Raw genomic sequence first — 23,697 nt, forward strand, 5'->3', positions numbered from 1 at the left:
GAACAGGGACAGAGGTGGAGGACAAAAATGACAATGCATCTCCAGTCCCCACACAGCCAGGCACTGCTGCCTAGTCATTCACATGGGGAGGACACTACAGGAGGGGAGGAGGGACCCAAAGGGCCTAAAAGGAAGTCCCAACATCGAGGAAAAACTCCTCTCCCTCTAAATTGTGAATAGACAGATCAGCTACAGGAGCAAGCGAAGAGCTACAGGTGCTGCCCTGAGGCAATTCTGGAAATTCCCAGTCTCAGCGGAGTCCAGACGGGCAAAGCACCGCTGAATGGCCACCTGGCCCTGAGCTCCTGCCACTACGGCCTCGCTTAGCCACCTTCAGTCATAAAACTGCTGCCCCACGAAGCCCTCGGCTCTAGCAAACTGATGCGAAAGCAATTACCTTAATGATGACGTCGGCGTGAGACATGGGGTCACCGTCCGCCATCTCCACTGGGACCTCGTAAGACACCGTGTACTTCAGGAATCCACCAAACGCCGTCAGCTGGAATGTTTAAGTGACAATGAGCACGGAGGGGAAGGATCATAGCCCTTGGCAAGGGGACACGGTCACTAGGATCCACCTGGCAACAACTAGGCTGCGAGGTGTCCCAGAGGCCACAATATGTAAGGATTTCACATTAAAGGCAGTGGAAAGGAAGCACGTTATACGAATGTTCTGTTTAACTGATACCATGAAATGTAGGATACTGTCTAAATGCACAGAAAAAAATATACTCCTCCTTAGAGATCCCGAGGTAAATTACTCTGAACTTGTGCTAGTCCCACGATAGACCTTTATTTCACTTAAGGACTTTAGGGGGCAGGGAGTGTGATCCAGGACTACAACATCAACACTGGGGCTCACCGCCCTGCTTATAGGACGGCAACAGCAACACGTGTGATCAGCTAAAGGAAGGACTAAGGATTTCCTTCCTGATCAGACATCCTTTAATGTAAAAGAGAGATTTTCTTTCTGCCAGCTATGGTACAATGTTCAGAATCCAATCTGTGCACCATAAAATTGGAGAGGTGCTCCCCAGACATGAAAACAAAACTATTGAATTTTGGTGATAAGATCCCATTCTAAATAGAAAATGTCTTCTAAGATTATAATTTGATGGGAAAAATAATCATTTTCAAAAATAAACACTACTGGGCTTCCCTGGTGGCGCAGTGGTTGAGAGTCCGCCTGCCGATGCAGGGGACACAGGTTCGTGCCCTGGTCCAGGAAGATCCCATGTGCCGCAGAGCGGCTGGGCCCGTGAGCCATGGCTGCTGAGCCTGCGCGTCCGGAGCCTGTGCTCCGCAACGGGAGAGGCCACAAGAGTGAGAGGCCCGTGTACCGAAAAAAAAAAAATAAAAAAAAAAAAATAAACACTACTTAAATATACACAAAACAGCTATAAAATTAAAATATAACCAACAAATTAACTGGAAATGTACCATGGTACGAGACCTACACTACATATACCATGACTTCAAACAAACCAAAGGCCTGGATAAGGTGAGCAGGGAGCTGTAGGTATTGAGAGAGATTCCATTGGATATATTTTCAGATCGATCAGAGTCTGGAGGGAAGCTGCCTAATTGGTGAGGAGGGACAGGACCATGTCATTGAAGGGAGAGGTTAAATCGTAGCCACCAACTTCCCACTTTGTGGAATCACCTTTGAGCGTTTTCTTACAGTGGAAAGTATTCTACCTGTTCTTAAACACGCACTTCACGTGAGCAACAAGCATAATAAAGAAGAAGGGGGCAGTGCAAGGGTTCCTGCACACCTTTCCCAGGGGTGTTCTATACGCCAGGTAAGACAGGTACACGGCTGGCTCCACAGGGCAGGGATGCGAGGGACCTTCACAAAGGCCCAGGTGACCCAGGAACCCAGAGCAAAACAGAAGGTCTGTCGGGGAGGGGACAAGATTTCATACAACAGACCACCTTCGACGGGGCCAAGAAAGACATAGGTTCATATTTTAAAGATGCAGTAAAGTCTAACAAGGATAAAAAGACCGTGTGAGTCAGGTGTCAGTAAACGCTGTGTGATATTCTGCTAAACTCAAAAGAGACCAACGACAGTACTTGAAAAGCCAACACAAGGTCTTCCTTAATGTGCTCTGAGATCTCTGCCCCAGACACCGGCCCTGGAAGTACCTTGTTTCCCAGGTAGGCCTCCGGGGCCGACCAGTAATACTGGGAGGTCAGCCTCTGCACCACTGCCGAGCTGTTGATGCTGATCTGGTGACGCCCGCCCAGCATGTCCTGCTGGGACCGGAGCTGGCTGGAACTGACCAAGTCGGTGACCAGCCAGCCGGACATATCTTTCACCTTAAAAAAGATCCAAGAATTTTAGAACATGAAATTGAAGTCACCTTAGGTTTCACCCAGCCCAGTGTTAGTATCTTCACCGTGAAGGGACAGACCCAGAAAGCACGGCGAGGACGGAGCTAACACACGGTGGCCCTTGCACTCGTCAAAGGACCCGGAAAACCTGAGAACGAGTCACACGTCCCCCAAACCCAGGTCAATTAGAAGCAAATAATGAGCAAAATCATAAAGGCCACGGGTATATAACTTAGATTAAAAAACAGCAAAGAACTCAATAAACGCATTGAACACAGTGTCTCTGGCTAACTCTGACTTCGTTGTTGCCCCCTGCTTCTTAGCCAAATGCCAAAAACCGTATAAAGCGACCTCCGGATCCTATCCTCCCAATTTGTCATCTACATAGAGATGACAGATCACCCACAGGAACGCACCCCATTCTCAAGTACTGATCCGAATCCCTCCTCCCCATACGCTGGTGAGGAGGGAGGAGGGAGGGGAGGAGGGAGGGTCAGGGACTAGCCCTAACCTCCAGCCATCACCCTGTCCTCCCTAGAACCCACTCAGCACTCACCCAGAACTCGTTCCCCCAGAATTCTCGATTCCCCAAACAAAGGGAGTACCCTGCCTCTCCTCATAAACTGTGCCACCTGCTGCGTTCCCACCTCGCCTGCTTCTTCGAGCTAGAAAATTCTGCATGTCCCCAGGTCCTGCTATGCTTCCCGGCCTGAGACCGGGGTGGGGCTGGTGGGGTAAGATCTGACCCCACAACTCCATGCATTTCCCCACAGAAGAAATTTACACACGATGCATTCTGCAATGCCGCAGCATCCTATTGCTTCCATAGGAAAATGTATGAGGGAACAAACACATGATCTAGGAATTTTAGTGACACTTTGGCAAGTGGGCAGCCTCTGATCCACGCCGACGTCGGTCCAAAGGATGAGAGTGGTGTTACAGAAAAGACAGCCTCATCGCTTTCTGACACAGTTCCTGGCTCTCAAAGGATTCCCTCACCTGACTGATTGGCCAGGAGAGGCTGTCGCAAACGTCAGAGACACCAAAGCAGAAGCATTCCGAGCAGCCCTGGGGGTTCCTTTCCTCCAAGTTATAGAATCCTGGTTTGCATCGATCACAATGTTTCCCCTCAACATTCTCCTGCAAATTGGAGTAAAAAATTAGCTTTTGAAACCAATAGGTAGGCAGACTACAATGACATTAACATGACATTAGCAAGAAAGATGTCTGGCGATCCAGAGACACAGGTAAACAAAAAGACACTCAAAGTCAATGCGAAGCCTCATGATGTCACGATTTCCAGATAGTCTGAAATACGTATCATTTGATTTTGTAGTCAAGACTGAGGCTAGGGATCTTAGAGCTTGGTCCTTATATTTAAATGGCTTTTTCGTGTTGCTTTGTTTTAAATCTTCTATGTCTGCAGATCTTTCAAGCATTTTAAAATCTGAAGAGGACTATGTAATTGTCTTGTTAATAAATGCTCAAGATAATTTTCCATCATATGTAACGTACCTAAGACTCTGCTTACATGGGAAGGAACACAAGACACAGCTGGAAGTCCGCTGAATTACGGGGAGATGGTTATTAGTGTCAGATAGCCAGAAAACACCTCCCTGGTACCAGATTCATGCATTTCTTATCATTGTTCAATTCCTTTTTCAGAGAAGTCCAAAAGAATCTATCTGCCTTTAATTAATGTTCTTAGAAATGTAGTGTTTACTTGGTTCTCCTCTAAACATAAAGCTTAAAAAGGATGTCACAGAAGAGGCATTAGGCCAAGGCCTAAGAAAAGCAGTATTTGGTTTCAACCAGGAAGTCACAGAAATACTTCTGGAGTATCTGGCCATCACCCAGAAGGCACCAAAAAAGAAAATCAGGTGCCCATCTAAGTCCAAGGATATATTCTCTGGCCAGTTCACTGTGACATAATGTCATGCTTCTCAGGAAGGCTCAGGGGAAGGGAGAGTTCCACTTTCACCTCGATGCTTTGCTTAGGACCTGATCATCTGAGCCAATGAAATGCATCCCATTTTCAGGACATCTCAAAGGAAACTCTGTGGCAGCTTTAACCTCCACACATACCTTACAGAGACAAGCCTCGGAGCAGGGTTCCTCATTCACGCTGCCGGCTGGGTTACAGTCACAGGGCACACACGCAGGGTAACCCTTATAACCAAACTGGCAGCGATCACATTTTTCTCCTGCGTAACCTTCCTTGCATGGACACTGACCCGGCCACTTCCCTGCGAAGAAAAATGGCAAAATGACCCAACAGGAAGGTAAAAGAGGTTTAAAGCAGGGGTTGGCCAACTATTTCTATAAAGGGCCAGCGAGTAAATATTTTAGGCTTTCTGGCCAGAGACTCTGTTGCAACTATTCAACTTTGCCCGTATTGCTTGAAAGCAGCCACAGATGATACATAAATAGATGGGTATAGCTTTATTTATAAAAAACAGTGGTGCCAGATATGGCCCATAGACCATAGTTTGACAACTCCTGGTTTAAAGAAAGAACAAGACAGATGGAAAGCACAGAGGCTGGTGGGAATGTAAAATGGTGCAGAAGCTTTGCAAAAACATTTAGTACTTCTTCAAAATGCTAAGCATAGTGTGACCATAAGATCCAGCAATACCATACCTAAGTATTTAGCCAAGAAAAATGGAAACATACATCCTCCCAAAAACTTGTACATAAATGTTTGTAGCAGCATTATTCACAATAGACAAAAAGTCAAAACCACCCAAATATTCATCAACCGATGAGTGGATAAGTTAAACATGCATGCAATGGAGTATTATTCAGCAATCAAAAGCACTGAAGTACTGACACGTGCTACATGGATGAACCCTGAAAACATCATGCTCCGTGAAAGAAGCCAGTCACTAAAGACCACATAGTGTATGGTTCTATTTATACGAAATGGCCAGAATAAGCAAATCTCTAGAGAAAAATTACATCCGTGGCTGCCTAGAGCTTGGAGCTGGGGCAAAGGGATGGAGGAAAACAGGCAACAACTGCCAGTGGGGAAGGGGTTTCTTTATGGGGAGATGAAAATGTACCAATATTGGATAGTGGTGATGGCTGCACCCATGAATATGCCGAAACACAATGAATTGTACACTTTAAATGGGTGTACTGTATGGTAGTCAATCATATCACAAAATCAAGCTTTCTTTTTTTTTTTAAAGCACATAAGCCAGTGGTGGAGGGCAATAAGCACTGTCTTTGCTTCTAATGCCAGCTTTGAAAGTTGTGTACTCTTGGCCAAGGTTCTTAAGTACTCTGAGCTACAGTTTCCTTGCCTATAAATTGGGTAAAATAATTTTTATTGGCCATGATTTAAAGTCGAAATGAGGGATTCCCTGGTGGCGCAGTGGTTGAGAGTCCGCCTGCTGATGCAGGGGACATGGGTTCGTGCCCCGGTCCGGGAAGATCCCACATGCCGCAGAGCAGCTGGGCCCGTGAGCCATGGCCGCTGAGCCTGCGCATCCGGAGCCTGTGCTTCGCAACGGGAGAGGCCACAGTAGTGAGAGGCCCGCGTACCCCCCCCACAAAAAAAAAGCTGAAATGATATATATTTGAAAATGAACCCAATCAAGGGTGATTGTAATCAGCCCCAGCATCTCATCACGCATTGCGGGTAAGAATCAACTCCCTCCTGTAATTTACCCTCCCCCTTGTCAGCAGGGCCCACAGACAGCACATCCCTCCCTGCTGAGCAATATCCATCCTCACTGCTAGTGATGGGGCACTGGAGGGGGTCACAGGGGTCTCTGGACAGATGCCACCTCCTCAGGAGACTCTGGTATTTTCAAGTCCATTTGCCAGTTTTTGAAATGGAAAGAACACTGACATTTACAAAGTTAACTGGGGGATCTGATTGCTTTGTGGGAGGATGTATGCTAAAGGCTCTGCATGTCTTCTGAGCGCTAAGTAGAGTGATTGCTATTTACTGTTTCACGTATGACTTGAAACCGAGCCTTATTTCCTCTTTCGTCAAAAGCTAATTAACCTCTCAAATGTCATTTCATTGTCCCAACATTGCCATTTCCACCCTCTACCTCCCTCCCATCACGATTCCTAATTTTGCTTTATGCCCAGGGCACTGATTCCTACCTGGCTTTATATTATTTATGTACTTGTTCGTTTATTGTCTGCTTGTGAGCAGGGACCTTGGTCATCTTGTTCGAGGATATATATGTTCCTAGGTCCTAGAAAACTGCCTGACACATAGTAGGTGCTTAGTAAATATTTGGTGAGTGAAAGAATCAATAGAGAATCACACCACTAAATTATTACACAATGGTAACAGTCTCACTAGGTACAAATCTTACACACATACACACACACACACAAAAATCAATTACAAGCACACAAATGAATCAAGTACTCACCTCTGTGTAAGTCAGAATGAAGGTCATTCTTAATACAGACAGAACTGAGGGACCCCAGAGGGTCACAGTCACAGGGATGACAAGGGTTGTCATCATAAGGTGACACCTGAAAGGCAGGGGTTGCCCTAGATTATCTTGCTAGAAATAACAGCAATATTAGTATTAACATTGAGAATAATACCAATGACAAGGTATTGACTTTTTATCCAAGATGTGACTATCACAATGATTCTGTGTACCCAGTGGGTGTAGGTCAAGCCAGAAAAAAAGTGCAAACATCTTTTTGACAGTGACAGCAGCTGGCGTCATTAGCAAAGTGTCATCCTTCTTCATTATCACTGCTACCCGTCCCCTCACTCTGCCATCTCTTGGAGACATGTAGAAGCCTCTCCTATGACTTAGCCACCATGGGATTCCCGTGACAGCTACATATGGTGTCAACTGAGGAGTGACCACTTCCTACTGGCAAGATACAGCTGCTTTAGTTATTGGCTGACTCTCCACAGGGACACTTACTATCACAAAACTCTGAGATGACGTAGCCAGTAGACCCACAATTCAAGTTAAGTAACAATGGTGAACATCCTACCCTGAGCAAGAAAACAGGATGGATAGAGCAGGAAACTGATATCTGAAGAACACTACCAGCATATTGTAAGAATACAGATGAAATGTTGCAAAAGGAAATGTCTTCAATACAGAGGCTGATGCATGGCGGCCTGAATGTCTTTTCTACCGCAAAGCTGGGCGACAGTTGAGGCGCTCTTACCCTGTGTGGTCTGTAATATCCATCCACGCAGGTTTCACAGTTGATGCCCATGGTTTTCTGCAGGCAATCAATACAAACCCCTCCTCCTCTGAATTGTCCGGCAGTATTCAGACTTCTCTTCTGATTCGCCACATTTTCATCATAGTAACAGTCTTTGGCTTTATTGTGGCAATTGCATTCTAGGAAAATATTTTAACATCTCAATTAATACAGATACCGTGGCCTAGATAAAGAAAAGCCTTCCCTCCTTTAGTAAATTTTGATGACTATAAATTAAATTAAAATTATAGAAGTCATTTTAGTAGCAATCTTTCAGAGGCATTGGTGAGTAGCTATCTGAATTATACGTATGCATATCCACTTGATTCATCAACCTGTCTTCTGGGATCATATCTTGCAGAAGCACTTGCTCACTTGTCAATGACAAAGGTGAATTACTGCACCATTGCTTGTGTTAACAAAGGACTTGTAACAAGCAAAATACCACGGGTAGGTAGCTGTTTTGATTATGTTACATCCATATAATGGAGTTCAGTGCAACTGCTTTTAAAACAGCATTTCATAGTGTTAATATGGAGATGTTTTATTTAAGATATATTGTTAAATATAAAAGTAATGCATAGAATGGCACGCATAGCACATCAGGTTCTGTGTACAAACAGTGTGATGTGTTGGAATATACTAACTTACGCTTTACTTGTAAAAACATTTCAGGAAGAACCTACCAGGAAATAATAAAAAGTAGGAAGGATGGAAACAGAAATATATAAATATACTTTTATATACTGTAGATATTGGAACCTTGTGAATATATTGCCTATTTAAAATTTAAATCCAAATTTATAAAGAATAAATTAATATATGGGAAGTGGAATCTTAGAGAAATAGCAAATTGATAATCAATGCATTTGGGTCTCAATCCTTTAAATTTTATTAAGGTAGTCTGCCTCTTTGTGAACTACTTGAATAACTAAAAAAACCAGTTATTTACTACTTACAGATTTTAAGTCACCATAAACTGAAGCATATGAAGGGGGAAAACTTCACATCCTTGCAATTCTCAGTGAACTTACCTTCACACGTGTTACCAGAGGAAACAGTGCCGGGCCTCCAGGGCTGCTGACGGTACCCAGGACAACACCGATTGCAGCTGTCACCACACGTATTATGTTCACACTGACACTGGAATTTCTAGGCAGTAAAGAATATAAAATTGCATCTGAAAATTTACCTGTATGTTTTTCTTAATTTTATTTAGGAAGAACCCATCACAGTCAAATACACAGCAAGAGTTTACAATCAAGCAAACTAGCATTTAATTTTTAGAGGAAAAAAAAAACATATGACCTGGTTACAAACAGAAGTGAGAAGGAATAAACCAAAACTAACATATGGCTTAACAAAAAACAACTTTTCAAAAGAGACACATTGACCTGAAAGGTTTGGAAGCTCCTACTAGTAACTTTCTTGATACTCATCTCTATTTTTTCAGCAATAATAAAAGTCCTAGGCTTCCCTGGTGGTGCAGTGGTTAAGAATCCGCCTGCCAATGCAGGGGACACAGGTTCGATCCCTGGTCCAGGAAGATCTCACATGCCACGGAGGAACTAAGCCCGTGCACCACAACTACCGAGCCTGTGCTCTAGAGCCCGTAAGCCACAACTACTGAGACCGCAAGCCACAACAACTGAGCCCAGGTACCCCAACTACTGAAGCCCGCGCGCCGAGAGCCTGTGCTTCGCAACAAGAGAAGCCACCGCAATGAGAAGCCCACGCACCAAAAGGAAGAGTAGCCCCTGCTTGCCGCAACTAGAGAAAGCCCATGTGCAGCAACAAAGACCCAACGCAGCCAAAAATTTTTTTTTAAAAAAAAAAAAAATCCGATTCAGGAGTTAAATTATTACGAAGATTGGGTAAAAATAAGTAGCTTCGTGTAAGTTTTAAAAGAAGAAAAGAGGATGCCTTCTTCTTCACTTAATACTACGTTAAAAGAGGGAAACTTTATTTTACCTTCATTTAGCACCACAAAAAAAGAAAGAGAGTGAAGTCAGAAGGAGGGGAATCCTTCTTTTAAAAAGTATAGGAGACGAGGGAAAGATGGCGGAGAGACGAGGGGAAGATGGCGGAGAGACGAGGGGAAGATGGCGGAGAGACGAGGGGAAGATGGCGGAGAGACGAGGGGAAGATGGCGGAGAGACGAGGGGAAGATGGCGGAAGAGTAAGACGCGAAGATCACCTTCCTCCCCACAGATACACCAGAAATACATCTACACGTGGAACAACTCCTACAGAACACCTTCTGAACGCTGGCAGAAGACCTCAGACCTCCCAAAAGGCAAGAAACTCCCCACGTACCTGGGTAGGGCAAAAGAAAAAACCGAGACAAAAGAATAGGGACGGGACCTGCACCAGTGGGAGGGAGCTGTGAAGGAGGAAAAGTTTCCACACACTAGGAAGCCCCTTCGTGGGCGGAGACTGCGGGTGGCGGAGGTCGGGGGAGCTTCGAAGCCGCGGAGGAGAGCGCAGCAACAGGGGTGCGGAGGGCAAAGCGGAGAGATTCCCGCACAGAGGATCAGGGCCGACCGGCACTCACCAGCCCGAGGCTTGTCTGCTCACCTGCCAGGGCGGGCGGGGCTGCGAGCTGAGGCTCGGGCTTTGGTCGGAGCGCAGGGAGAGGACTGGGGTTGTCGGCGTCAACACAGCCTGCAGGGGATTAGTGCGCCACGGCTAGCCGGGAGGGAGTCCGGGAAAAGTCTGGACCTGCCGAAGAGGCAAAAGACTTTTTCTTCCCTCTTTGTTTCCTGGTGCGCGAGGAGAGGGGATTAAGAACGCTACTTAAAGGAGCTCCAGAGGCTGCGCGAGCCGCGGCTAAAAGCGCGGACCCCAGAGACGGGCATGAGACGCTAAGGCTGCTGCTGCCGCCACCAAGAACCCTGTGTGCGAGCACAGCTCACTATCCACACCTCCTTTCCGGGGAGCCTGTGCAGGCCCCCACTGCCAGGTTCCCAGGATCCAGGGACAACTTCCTCGGGAGAACGCACGGCGCCTCAGGCTGCTGCAACGTCACGCCGTCCTCTGCCGCCGCAGGCCCGCCCCACACTCCGCGCCCCTCCCTCCTCCCGGCCTGAGTGAGCCAGAGCCCCCGAATCAGCGGCTCATTTAACCCCGTCCTGTCTCAGCGGAAAAACAGAAGCCCTCCAGCAACCTACATGCAGAGGCGGGGCCAAATCCAAAGCTGAGCCCCTGGGAGCTGTGAGAACAAAGAAGAGAAAGGGAAATCTCTCCCAGCAGCCTCAGAAGCAGCGGATTAAATAAAGCTCCACAATCAACTTGATGTACCCTGCCTCTGTGGAATAAATGAATAGACTAACGCATCATCCCAAATTGAGGAGGTGGACTTTGAGAGCAAGATTTATGATTTTTTCCCCTTTTCCTCTTTTTGTGAGTGTGTATGTGTATGCTTCTGTGTGAGATTTTGTCTGTATAGCTTTGCTTCCACCATTTGTACTAGGGTTCTATCCGTCCCTTTTTTTTCTTAATAATTAATTCTAATAACTTTTATTTTACTTTATCTTCTTTCTTTCTTACTTTCTTTCCTTCCTTCCTTCCTTCTTTCCTTCCTTCCCTCCTTTAGAAAACAAATATTCCCAAATTGAGGAGGTGGACTTTGAGAGCAAGATTTATGATCTTTTCCCCTTTTCCTCTTTTTGTGAGTGTGTATGTGTATGCTTCTGTGTGAGATTTTGTCTGTATAGCTTTGCTTCCACCATTTGTCCTAAGGTTCTATCCATCCGTTTTTCTTTTTCTTTACATTTTTTCTTAATAATTATATTTTAATTTAATAACTTTATATTTTACTTTATTTTACTTTATCTTCTTTCTTTCTTTTTTCCTTCCTTCCTTCCTCCCACTGTCCCTCCCTCCCTCCCTCCTTTCTTTCTTTCTTTCCTTCTTTCCTTCTTTTCTTCTTTCTTTTTCTTCCTTCCTTCCTTCCTTCCTTCCCTCCTTTCTTTCTTTCTTTCTTTCTTTCTTGCTACTTCTACTAATTTGTTCTCTCTACTTTTTCTCCCTTTTATTCTGAGCCGTGTGGATGAAAGGCTCTTGGTGGTGCAGCCAGGAGTCAGTGCTGTGCCTCTGAGGTGGGAGAGCCAACTTCAGTACACTGGTCAGCAAGAGACCTCCCAGCTCCACATAATGCCAAATGGCGAAAATCTCCCAGATCTCCATCTCAACACCAGCACCCAGCTTCACTCAACGACCAGCAAGCTACAGTGCTGGACACCCTATGCCAAACAACTAGCAAAACAGGAACACAACCCCACCCATTAGCAGAGAGGCTGCCTAAAATCATAATAAGTCCACAGACACCCCAAAACACACCACCAGACGTGAACCTGCCCACCAGAGAGACAAGATCCAGCCTCATCCACCAGAACACAGGCACTAGTCCCCTCCACCAGGAAGCATACACAACCCACTGAACCAATCTTAGCCACTGGGGACAGACACCAAAAACAATGGGAACTACGAACCTGCAGCCTGCGAAAAAGAGACCCCAAACACAGTAAGATAAGCAAAATGAGAAGACAGAAAAACACACCGCAGATGAAGGAGCAATATAAAAACCCACCAGAACTAACAAATGAAGAGTAAATAGGCAGTCTACCTGAAAAAGAATTCAGAATAATGATAGTAAAGATAATCCAAAATCTTGGAAATAGAATAGATAAAATGCAAGAAACACTTAACAAGGACCTAGAAGAACTAAAGATGAAACAAACAATGATGAACAACACAATAAATGAAATGGAAAATACTCTAGACGGGATCAATAGCAGAATAACTGAAGCAGAAGAACGGATAAGTGACCTGGAAGATAAAATAGTGGAAATAACTACTGCAGAACAGAATAAAGAAAAAAGAATGAAAAGAACTGAGGACAGTCTCAGAGACCTCTGGGACAACATTAAATGCACCAACATTCGAATTATAGGGGTTCCAGAAGAAGCAGAGAAAAAGAAAGGGACTGAGAAAATATTTGAAAAGATTATAATTGAAAACTTCCCTAATATGGGAAAGGAAATAGTTAATCAAGTCCAGGAAGCACAGAGAGTCCCATACAGGATAAATCCAAGGAGAAATATGCCAAGACACATATTAATCAAACTATCAAAAATTAAATACAAAGAAAAAATATTAAAAGCAGCAAGGGAAAAACAACAAATAACACACAAGGGAATCCCCATCAGGTTAACAGCTGATCTCTCAGCAGAAACTCTTAAAGCCAGAAGGGAGTGGCAGGACATATTTAAAGTGATGAAGGAGAAAAACCTGCAACCAAGATTACTCTACCCAGCAAGGATCTCATTCAGATTTGATGGAGAAATTAAAACCTTTACAGACAAGCAAAAGCTGAGAGAGTTCAGCACCACCAAACCAGCTTTACAACAAATGCTAAAGGAACTTCTCTAGGCAGGAAACACAAGAGAACGAAAAGACCTACAATAATGAACCCAAAGCAATTTAGAAAATGGGAATAGGAACATACATATCGATAACTGCCTTAAATGTAAATGGACTAAATGCTCCCACCAAAAGACACAGATTGGCTGAATGGATACAAAAACAAGACCTATATATATGCCATCTACAAGAGACCCACTTCAGACATAGAGACACATACAGACTGAAAGTAAGGGGATGGAAAAAGACATTCCATGCAAATGGAAACCAAAAGAAAGCTGGAGTAGCAATTCTCATATCAGACAAAATAGACATTAAATAGACTCTATTACAAGAAACAAAGAAGGACACTACATAATGATCAAGGGATCGATCCAAGAAGAAGATATAACAATTGGAAATATTTATGCACCCAACATAGGAGCACCTCAATACATAAGGCAAATACTAACAGCCATAAAAGGGGAGATCGACAGTAACACATTCATAGTAGGGTACTTTAACACCCCATTTTCACCAATGGACAGATCATCCAAAATGAAAATCAATAAGGAAACACAAGCTTTAAATGATACATTAAACAAGATGGACTTAATTGATATTTATAGGACACTCCATCCAAATACAACAGAATACACATTTTTCTCAAGTGCTCATGGAACATTCTCCAGGATAGATCATATCTTGGGTCACAAATCAAGCCTTAGTAAATTTAAGAAAATTGAAATTGTATCAGGTACCCTTTCCGACCACAACGCCATGAGACTAGATATCAATTACAGGAAAAGATCTGTAAAAAATACAAACACATGGAGGCTACACAATACACTACTAAATAACGAAGTGATCACTGAAGAAATCAAAGAGGAAATCAAAAAATACCTAGAAACAAATGACAATGAAGACATGACGACCCAAAATCTATGGGATGCAGCAAAAGCAGTTCTAAGAGGGAAGTTTATAGCAATACAAGCCCACCTTAAGAAACAGGAAACATCTCGAATAAACAACCTAGCCTTGCACCTAAAGCAATTAGAGAAAGAAGAACAAAAAAACCCAAAGTTAGGAGAAGGAAAGAAATCATAAAAATCAGATCAGAAATAAATGAAGGAAACAATAGCAAAGATCAATAAAATTAAAAGCTGGTTCTTTGAGAAGATAAAACAGATAAACCATTAGCCAGACTAATCAAGAAAAAGAGGGAGAGGACTCAAATCAATAAATGAAAAAGGAGAAGTTACAACAGACACCACAGAAATACAAAGCATCCTAAGAGACTACTACAAGCAACACTATGCCAATAAAATGGACAGCCTGAAAGAAATGGACAGATTCTTATAAATGTATAAACTTCGAAGACTGAACCAGGAAGAAATAGAAAATATGAACCGACCAATCGCAAGTAATGAAATTGAAACTGTGATTAAAAACCTTCCAACAAACAAAAGCCCAGGACCAGATGGCTTCACAGGCGAATTTTATCAAACATTTAGAGAAGAGCTAACACCTAACCTTCTCAAACTCTTCCAAAATATAGCAGAGGGAGGAACACTCCCAAATTCATTCTACAAGGCCACCATCACCTTGATACCAAAACCAGACAAGGATGTCACAAAGGAAGAAAACTACAGGCCAATATCACTGATGAACATAGATGCAAAAATCCTCAACAAAATACTAGCAAACTGAATCCAACAGCACATTAAAAGGATCATACACCATGATCAAGTGGGGTTTATTCCAGGAATGCAAGGATTCTTCAATATACGCAAATCAATCAATGTGATAAACCATATTAACAAATTGAAGGAGAAAAACCATATGATCATCTCAATAGATGCAGAGAAAGCTTTTGACAAAATTCAACACCCATTTATGATAAAAACCCTGCAGAAAGTAGACACAGAGGGAACTTTCCTCAACATAATAAAGGCCATATATGATAAACCCACAGCCAACATCATCCTCAATGGTGAAAAACTGAAAGCATTTCCACTAAGATCAGGAACAAGACAAGGTTGCCCACTCTCACCACTCTTATTCAACATAGTTTTGGAAGTTTAAGCCACAGCAATCAGAGGAGAAAAGGAAATAAAAGGAATCCAAATCGGAAAAGAAGAAGTAAAGCTGTCACTGTTTGCAGATGACATGATACTATACATAGAGGATCCTAAAGATGCTACCAGAAAACTACTAGAGCTAATCAATGAATTTGGTAAAGTTGAAGGATACAAAATGAATGCACAGAAATCTCTTGCATTCCTATACACTAATGATGAAAAATCTGAAAGTGAAATCAAGAAAACACTCCCATTTACCATTGCAACAAAAAGAATAAAATATCTAGGAATAAACCTACCTAAGGAGACAAAAGACCTGTATGCAGAAAATTATAAGACACTGATGAAAGAAGTTAAAGATGATACAAATAGATGGAGAGATATACCATGTTCTTGGATTGGAAGAATCAACATTTTGAAAATGATTCTACTACCCAAAGCAATCTACAGATTCAATGCAATCCCTATCAAACTACCAATGGCATTTTTCACAGAACTAGAACAAAAAATTTCACAATTTGTATGGAAACACAAATGACCCCGAATAGCCAAAGCAATCTTGAGAAAGAAAAACAGAGCTGAAGGAATCAGGCTCCCTGACTTCAGACTATACTACAAAGCTACAGTAACCAAGACAGTATAGTACTGGCACATAAACAGAAAGATAGATCAATGGAACAGGATAGAAAGCCCAGAGATAAACCCACGCACATATGGTCACCTTATGTTTGATAAAGGAGGCAGGAATATACAGTGGAGAAAGGACAGCCTCTTCAATAAGTGGTGCTGGGAAAACTGGACAGGTACATGTAAAAGTATGAGATTAGATCACTCCCTAACACCATACAGAAAAATAAACTCAAAATGGATTAAAGACCTAAATGTAAGGCCAGAAACTATCAAACTCTTAGAGGAAAACATCGGCAGAACACTCTATGACATAAATCACAGCAAGATCCTTTTTGACCCACCTCCTAGAGAAATGGGAAAAAAACCAAAAAAACAAATGGGACCTCATGAAACTTCAAAGCTTTTGCACAGCAAAGGAAACCATAAACAAGACCAAAAGACAACCCTCAGAATGGGAGAAAATATTTGCAAATGAAGCAACTGACAAAGGATTAATTTCCAAAATTTACAAGCAGCTCATGCAGCTCAATAACAAAAAACCAAACAACCCAATCCAAAAATGGGCAGAAGACCTAAATAGACATTTCTCCAAAGAAGATATACAGACTGCCAACAAACACATGAAAGAATGCTCAACATCATTAATCATTAGAGAAATGCAAATCAAAACTACAATGAGATATCATCTCACACCAGTCAGAATGGCCATCATCAAAAAATCTAGAAACAATAAGTGCTGGAGAGGGTGTGGAGAAAAGGGAACACTCTTGCACTGTTGGTGCAAATGTAAATTGGTACAGCCACTATGGAGAACAGTATGGAGGTTCCTTAAAAAACTACAAATAGAACTACCATATGACCCAGCAATCCCACTACTGGGCATAGACCCTGAGAAAACCATAATTCAAAAAGAGTCATGTACCAAAATGTTCACTTCAGCTCTATTTACAATAGCCCGGAGATGGAAACAACCTAAGTGCCCATCATCGGATGAATGGATAAAGAAGATGTGGCACATATATACAATGGAATATTACTCAGCCATAAAAAGGAACAAAATTGAGCTATTTGTAATGACGTGGATAGACCTAGAGTCTGTCATACAGAGTGAAGTAAGTCAGAAAGAGAAAGACAAATACCGTATACTAACACATATATATGGAATTTAAGAAAAAAAAATGTCATGAAGAACCTAGGAGTAAGACAGGAATAAAGACACAGACCTACTGGAGAACGGACTTGAGGATATGGGGAGGGGGAAGGGTGAGTTGTGACAAAGCGAGAGAGAAGCATGGACATATATACACTACCAAACGTAAGGTAGATAGCTAGTGGGAAGCAGCCTCATAGCACAGGGAGATCAGCTCGGTGCTTTGTGACCGCCTGAAGGGGTGGGATAGGGAAGGTGGGAGGGAGGGAGACGCAAGAGGGAAGAGATATGGGAACATATGTATATGTATAACTGATTCACTTTGTTATAAAGCAGAAAGTAACACACCATTGTAAATCAATTATACCCCAATATAGATGTTAAAAAAAAAAAGTATAAACATGATTTCTAACTGCACGTGATTTTCACTTGACTATCTTATAGAGAAGAGCTTCAAAATTCAAAAGGTTACTGAATTGCACACTTAAAAACGATTAAAATGGTAAATTTTACGTTACCTTTTTTTTAAACACCTCCAAAAAAAAAATGTATGGAAAGAATTTAATTAGAAACATATTCTCCTACCAACACAAAATTAAATTGTTTAAAAAAATTAAACCAGTTAAATTATCTGAAACTCTTTTTTTGTGGCTTGATTTTATAACTTTCAACACATGCCTTGAATAAAAAAGTGCAATGCAAATATTATAGCTACAAGTGCTATTTTGAATTTTTAGTAAAATGTGAAATACTATAACTCACCTTTATAGTTTCATCCCATGGGCAGCTACTAGCATGGCCATAACAAATACACATTCCTCCAACAGAAATGTCTTTTATTGAATAGTAATACTAAGGAAAAAGAAAGTAACAAGCAAAAATTAAAACCTCTTCTATTTCAGTGAGAAGAAAATGTTGGCACTCCAACAAATATCTCAGTTGTTATTGGTAATCAAAAACACAGATATGCATTTTAAACTATATTTCATGCACAAGTAAATATAAATAAAATATTTATGTTCAATTAATGTAAACAATGTTCAGGGCTTCCCTGGTGGCGCAGTGGTTGAGAGTCCGCCTGCCGATGCAGGGGACACGGGTTTGAGCCCTGGTCTGGGAAGATCCCACATGCCACGGAGCAACTGGGCCCATGAGCCACAATTACTGAGCCTGTGCGTCTGGAGCCTGTGCTCTGCAACAAGAGAGGCCAGAACAGTGAGAGGCCCAGGCACTGCGATGAAGAGTGGCCCCTGCTTGCCACAACTAGAGAAAGCCCTCGCACAGAAACGAAGACCCAACACAGCCATAAATAAATAAATTATTCATTAAAAAAAAATGTTCAAATTAGCTCATCAACAGAAACCAAAGGAGTTTAAAAAGAATTTCTCAACTTGGCTGCATCTTAAACCGAGGCAGTCATATTCAAAGGCCATGTTACTGAAAACCCTAAAAATATTCCTAAATTGAACACAGCCCTATATAAAAAGGAATAACTCATGACCAATTAGGATTTATCCCATCGGTGCAGAGTTAATTTAACACACAAAAAAATCAATAAATGTAAATCACCACATTAACAGAATAAAGGAGAAAAATCATACGATCATTTCATTAGATGCACAAAAAGCATTTTACAGAAGGCAACACCATCAATTAAAAAACAACTCAGCAAACCAGAAGTAGAAGAGAACTTCTTCAGTCTAATGCAGGCGTGTCTATGGAAAACCTAGAGCTAACAGTGAAAGATTAAGTGCTTTCCTCTTGAACTCTGCTCTTACCATTTCTATTCAACATTCTATGGGAGGTGCCAGCCAGTTCAATAATGCAAGAAAAAAGAAGTCAAAAGCAAACAGAGTGCACAGTAAGACTAAACTGTCATTATCTGTAGATGACATGATTGTGTACACAGAAAATCTATCAAAAACTACTAGAATATGTGAATTTGGCAATGTCTCAATCAACAAAAATTAATTGTACTTCTATACACTAGCAATGAACAAATGGAAAATAAATGTTAGAAAGCAAACCATTAACACTAATATTCAAAAACATGAAATACTTAAAAATAAACTGAACAAAAGATTGACAAATAAACAAATAATAGATCATTGCCAAGAGGAACTTAAGAAGACAGAGATAAGTGGGGAGGTATAGCACATTCATGGACTAGATGATCCAATATTGTCAAAATGTCTTCCAAAATTCCTCCTAACTCGATCTATGGAATCAATGGAATCCCAATGAAAGTCTTAGCAGGATTTCTTTCTTCCCTTCTTTCTTTATTTCTTTCCTACTTTCTTTCCTTCTTTCTTTCCTTCTTTTTGGTATTAATTGACAAACTGATTCTAAAATTTATAAGGAAACACAATGAACTTGGAACAGCCTAACCAATCTTGAAAAAGGACTGAGTTGGACTATCATGGTACCTGACTTCAAGATTTACTGCAGTAATCAAGAAAGACTGTTATTGGCATAAGGATAGACAAATAGATCATTGGGACAGTATAGAGTCCAGAAACGCACCCACAATGATACGGTCAAGTAATTTTCAACAGGGCACCAAAACAATTTAAAGGGAGAAAGGAAAGTATTTTCAACACATGGTGCTGGAACAATTGTATATACACATGGGGAAAAAACAACCTTCGCCTCTACCTCACACCAAATACAAAAATTAACAAGAAAAGGATAATAAACGTGAAAGCTGAAACTATAAAGCTATTATAAGAAAGCATCGGAAAATATTTGTGTAAACTTGCGATAAGCAAATATTTTTCAGAAAGGAATAGAAAGCACTAACTATAAAAGAAAAACGATAAACTGGACTTTATCAAAATTAAACCATCTACTCCTCAGAAGTCATAGTTAGGAAAAGCAGATAAGCAAGAGACAAACCAGGGCAGGAGAAGGGATTTGCAGTATAGACACAACTGACAAAGGATTTCTACACAGCATACATAGAGATCTTTTATAACTCAGGAATAAGGAGATGGATAACCCAATTTAAAAATGGATAGAAATGTCATCAGATACAAATAAGGACACGCTCAACATCAGTCATCAGGGAAATACGAATTAATACCCTGAGGAGATGCCACCGCATGCACATCAGCACGGCTGAGGTGACAGTGACCGACGCCCCGATGTGTGAAAGTGTGCGGTGCACCCAGAGCCCTCACACACTGCTGGTCTGTAAAATGACACAGCTGCTTCCGATAAGGCTTAGAAAATTCCTAAAAATTAAACACATAGCTATCCTGTAACTAAGTAATCCCACTCCTACTTTATCCAAGGGATTTGGAAATGTTTGTCGCCACAAGCCTTATACGTTTACTATACACTGAAAATATGTACGTTTTCCTGGATGTAGCTTATATCTCAAACTTTAAAATTTTCTTCTAAGTGGGAAAAAACTCCAGCCATTCTCACTTGCTTGATCAGATGTAGAGCCAGATTAGAAGGTGAAGAAATGACCACTACATCTGCTGCATGATGGCGTTATGGGATGGGTGGGGACAGGGGGACCTGAGGGCACCACGTCAGAACCATAACCTCGTTTAAAGGTGGCATTTTTAACAAAGCATAACTAACGTTCTTCAATAAAAATAAGAAAAAAAGGCCAACCTGGGAGGAAAAGTCTATTTCCCTGAAACAACATAAACTTTTCAGCGGTCAGGAGCCCTGCCACACTCACTCGTCTTGTGACAATAGGGTCGAGGTCTTTAGGGTCCCGGTGGCTGAGGGTCATAAGATCGGCATTGAGGGTTCGAATGCGCTGTAAGCGCAGGCGGATGTATCGTGCAGAAGTAAATTCCAACAACTTGGGTGAAAGATCATCAGAGCTTGGTCTGCCATTGATTAGCGATGTATGAATCTAGAGATAAAGACATCAAAATAAACAAATATCAATTTTAAGCATGCAAAAAATAACCCTGATTGTTTACATTCAGGACATAATCTTTACAGATACTATCTAAAATCAAACCAAACAATGGGGTTCTTATAGAAATCTGTCTAATATTCATTGACACTTGTGAACAGCATGATCACAGCCCAAGTTCAGTTTATTGAAGTTATTCGTTGCAGTGTCTCAGAGATTGCGGGAAACTTTTAAACAGGACCACTTCTCCCAGTGAGGTGAGGGCATTTTGACGTGTATCCACAGGCTTCTCTGAAACAGATTCTAAATGTCATGAATAGACTGGGGAGAGTGGGGGAAAGTGCCAGAAAGCTTTGTAACTCCCATTTTCTCATCTCTGCTCTTGAAACAATGCAGGGCTTGCTGCAGAGTTCCTGCTGTGAAAAGCACTTGCAGGGTTTTTGTAGTTTTAGCTCATCAAGGTATGCTACCAAGGCATGGCTTGTTTTTGATTACACTCTGACTTAAGGATGTGTGTGCAGTCCGGGCATGGAGAGCACGGAGCTGGAATATTTCATGAACCATCTCCAACCCTGAACACCTCCAGGGGCAGGGAGAACTTCCCAGAGAAAACTGGGAGCTCTATATTTTAGAAGCATTTTCGCTCTCTTTAATATTTTAACAAATCTTGTTGCCTTGGTGTCATGAGAAAGATGCTCTGAGAATGATCTGATGGAGTTATTAAATCACAGCACAGTGAAGGTTGAGGGATCTCCCTGAAGGGAAGAAATCAATAAAGTAAAATGTGTCAGTGGTGACATTAATCATCAGTAGACACCAGTCAATGGCACCTTAACTACAGCAGCTAGATAGTTAAAGATCTCTGTGATCTGTACCAGGAGAGCTCTATTTTGAGTGTTTCCTGTTGGCTCTGTGATGGCTAGGTTGTCCCTGGAGGTGACACTGATGAAAAAACAGACCTCCTGGCCAGGAGGGGGCGCCATACCTCTCCGTGCTCAAGCGGCACCAGCCTGGAGTAATAGGAGGTGCAGATCACTTCGTCGTCTGCCCTGTAAGTGGGCGGCCCCCGTCTTGGAGTGATATTGTAATGAGTCAAACATTCCGTGTCACTAACTGCATAGTACTGCCAGGGGCTGAACTCCATGCCGTCCAGAGAATGCTCCAAAATCCAGTTTCCAGGCCGAGGGGCATTAGCAGCTTTGATGATGACATAAGCGACTTGAAAGACCTGGAACAAAGACACTGAAAACTGTCAATCGAAAATCAGTAACAAGTGCTCAAAAACCAAAGTGCCTCTTGAGAGCGTTGCCACCCAATGATGGCCAGTGTCTCTCACTGCTCTTGAGGCTAACTGCTCATAAGTGTTAATCAGAAATGTATCTTGTAAATGTTTTCCTGATGGCATTTGTCTTCAAAACAAACTCAAAAAATACTCACAAAAAAAAAAAAATACTCACAAATAAATTTGTATTATTATTATTATTGTTGTTATTAACAGTGTTAATATTGACATAAGTGCTTGTTTTCTTGTTTCCAATGTCTTCTTCCATCAGGATTCTGAATGATAATAGTTGTATTATATTTCATTAGTAGTCGTGTTAAATGTATTTCTCATATAGTGATTTGGAGATAACACAGCTGAATATGAGAAAAAAAGTCAGCCCGTTACACACTTATCACGATGGTTAAAATCCACAACACTGACAACACCAGATGTTGGTGAAGATGTGGAGCAACAGGAACTCTCATTCGTTGCTGGTGGGAATGCAAAATGGTACAGCCACTTGGGAAGACAGTTTGGTGATCTCTTAAAAAATTAAACACAGTCTTACCATACAATCCAGCAATCATACTCCTTGGTATTTACCCAAAGGAGTTGAAAACTTCCATAGGTGAATGGATAAAGGAAGTGTGACACATCCATACAACAGAATCTTATTGTGATTTAAAAAATGAACTCTTAATACACAAAAAGACATAGAGTAAACTTAAATGCATATTGCTAAGTGAAAGAAGCCAATCTGAAAAGGCTACTTACAGGATGATTCCAACTATATTCCCTCTAGGCTTGTTGTTTTTTTATTTTTGGTTTTAAGCTTCTCCCCATCTTAGCCCTCACCAATTCTAGCAACACAAGAGCCCCTTAAAATTAACCCAGCTGGGGCTTCCCTGGTGGCGCAGTGGTTGAGAGTCCGCCTGCCAATGCAGGGGACATGGATTCGTGCCCCGGTTCGGGAGGATCCCACATGCCGTGGAGCGGCTGGGCCCGTGAGCCATGGCCGCTGAGCCTGCGCGTCCGGAGCCTGTGCTCCGCAATGGAAGAGGCCACAACAGTGAGAGGCCCGCGTACCACACAAAAAAGAAAAAAAAAAAAAAAAATTAACCCAGCTGAAGCCACAATATTTCACATTTATCTACTGAGTTATTCCCTGCAAAGGACGGTTTTATCTCATTATAATAACTCTGTTCACCTACAAGAAATGCCTCCCAATAAAATTTAGTCTATAAATGGTGTAAGTGTGAAATGTTGAGTACCCATGTTCATGTGCAATTTTCCTCTAGAACACAATCACTGTTTCTAAAGCACATTAAAAGCAAAATGATGTTCTCAGATTTCAATAATCAGGAAAATCAGGAACTGTGTATCTGTTATGAAAGTTTATATCTGGAGCTGAATGTCCAATGTTTAAAAATCTAGAACCGTCTTCATCGATTTAAACCACTTTTTTTTTTTTTTTTGCGGTACGCGGGCCTCTCACTGTTGTGGCCTCTCCCGTTGCGGAGCACAGGCTCCAGACGCGCAGGCTCAGCGGCCATGGCTCACGGGCCCAGCCGCTCCGCGGCATGTGGGATCTTCCCGGACTGGGGTACGAACCCGTGTCCCCTGCATCAACAGGTGGACTCTCAACCACTGCACCACCAGGGAAGCCCTAAACCACTTTTTTAAAAATTAAAATAATGCAAAGGCCATTTTGTCCTAGCATGAATATCTCCAGAACATTCTCCTATGA

At 42.0% G+C, this 23,697-nt stretch overlaps 1 protein-coding gene across 1 annotated transcript in view; it reads right to left on the minus strand.

Moving 5' to 3' along the window:
- Nucleotides 1–23,697, minus strand: part of LAMA1 (laminin subunit alpha 1) — a 152,786-nt gene that overhangs the window by 83,895 nt on the left and 45,194 nt on the right. The window contains exons 4-13 of the mRNA XM_060170511.1: nucleotides 21,672–21,914; nucleotides 20,501–20,680; nucleotides 17,569–17,658; nucleotides 8,577–8,694; nucleotides 7,504–7,682; nucleotides 6,735–6,840; nucleotides 4,423–4,583; nucleotides 3,337–3,477; nucleotides 2,149–2,322; nucleotides 398–499 (exon numbers count right to left, since the gene is read on the minus strand). Of these exons, the coding sequence (XP_060026494.1) occupies nucleotides 398–499; nucleotides 2,149–2,322; nucleotides 3,337–3,477; nucleotides 4,423–4,583; nucleotides 6,735–6,840; nucleotides 7,504–7,682; nucleotides 8,577–8,694; nucleotides 17,569–17,658; nucleotides 20,501–20,680; nucleotides 21,672–21,914 (1,494 nt within the window). The remainder of the gene's footprint in view (nucleotides 1–397; nucleotides 500–2,148; nucleotides 2,323–3,336; nucleotides 3,478–4,422; nucleotides 4,584–6,734; nucleotides 6,841–7,503; nucleotides 7,683–8,576; nucleotides 8,695–17,568; nucleotides 17,659–20,500; nucleotides 20,681–21,671; nucleotides 21,915–23,697) is intronic.

Source organism: Lagenorhynchus albirostris, chromosome 14 (assembly GCF_949774975.1).
Source record: "Lagenorhynchus albirostris chromosome 14, mLagAlb1.1, whole genome shotgun sequence".
Lineage (NCBI taxonomy): Eukaryota > Metazoa > Chordata > Mammalia > Artiodactyla > Delphinidae > Lagenorhynchus > Lagenorhynchus albirostris.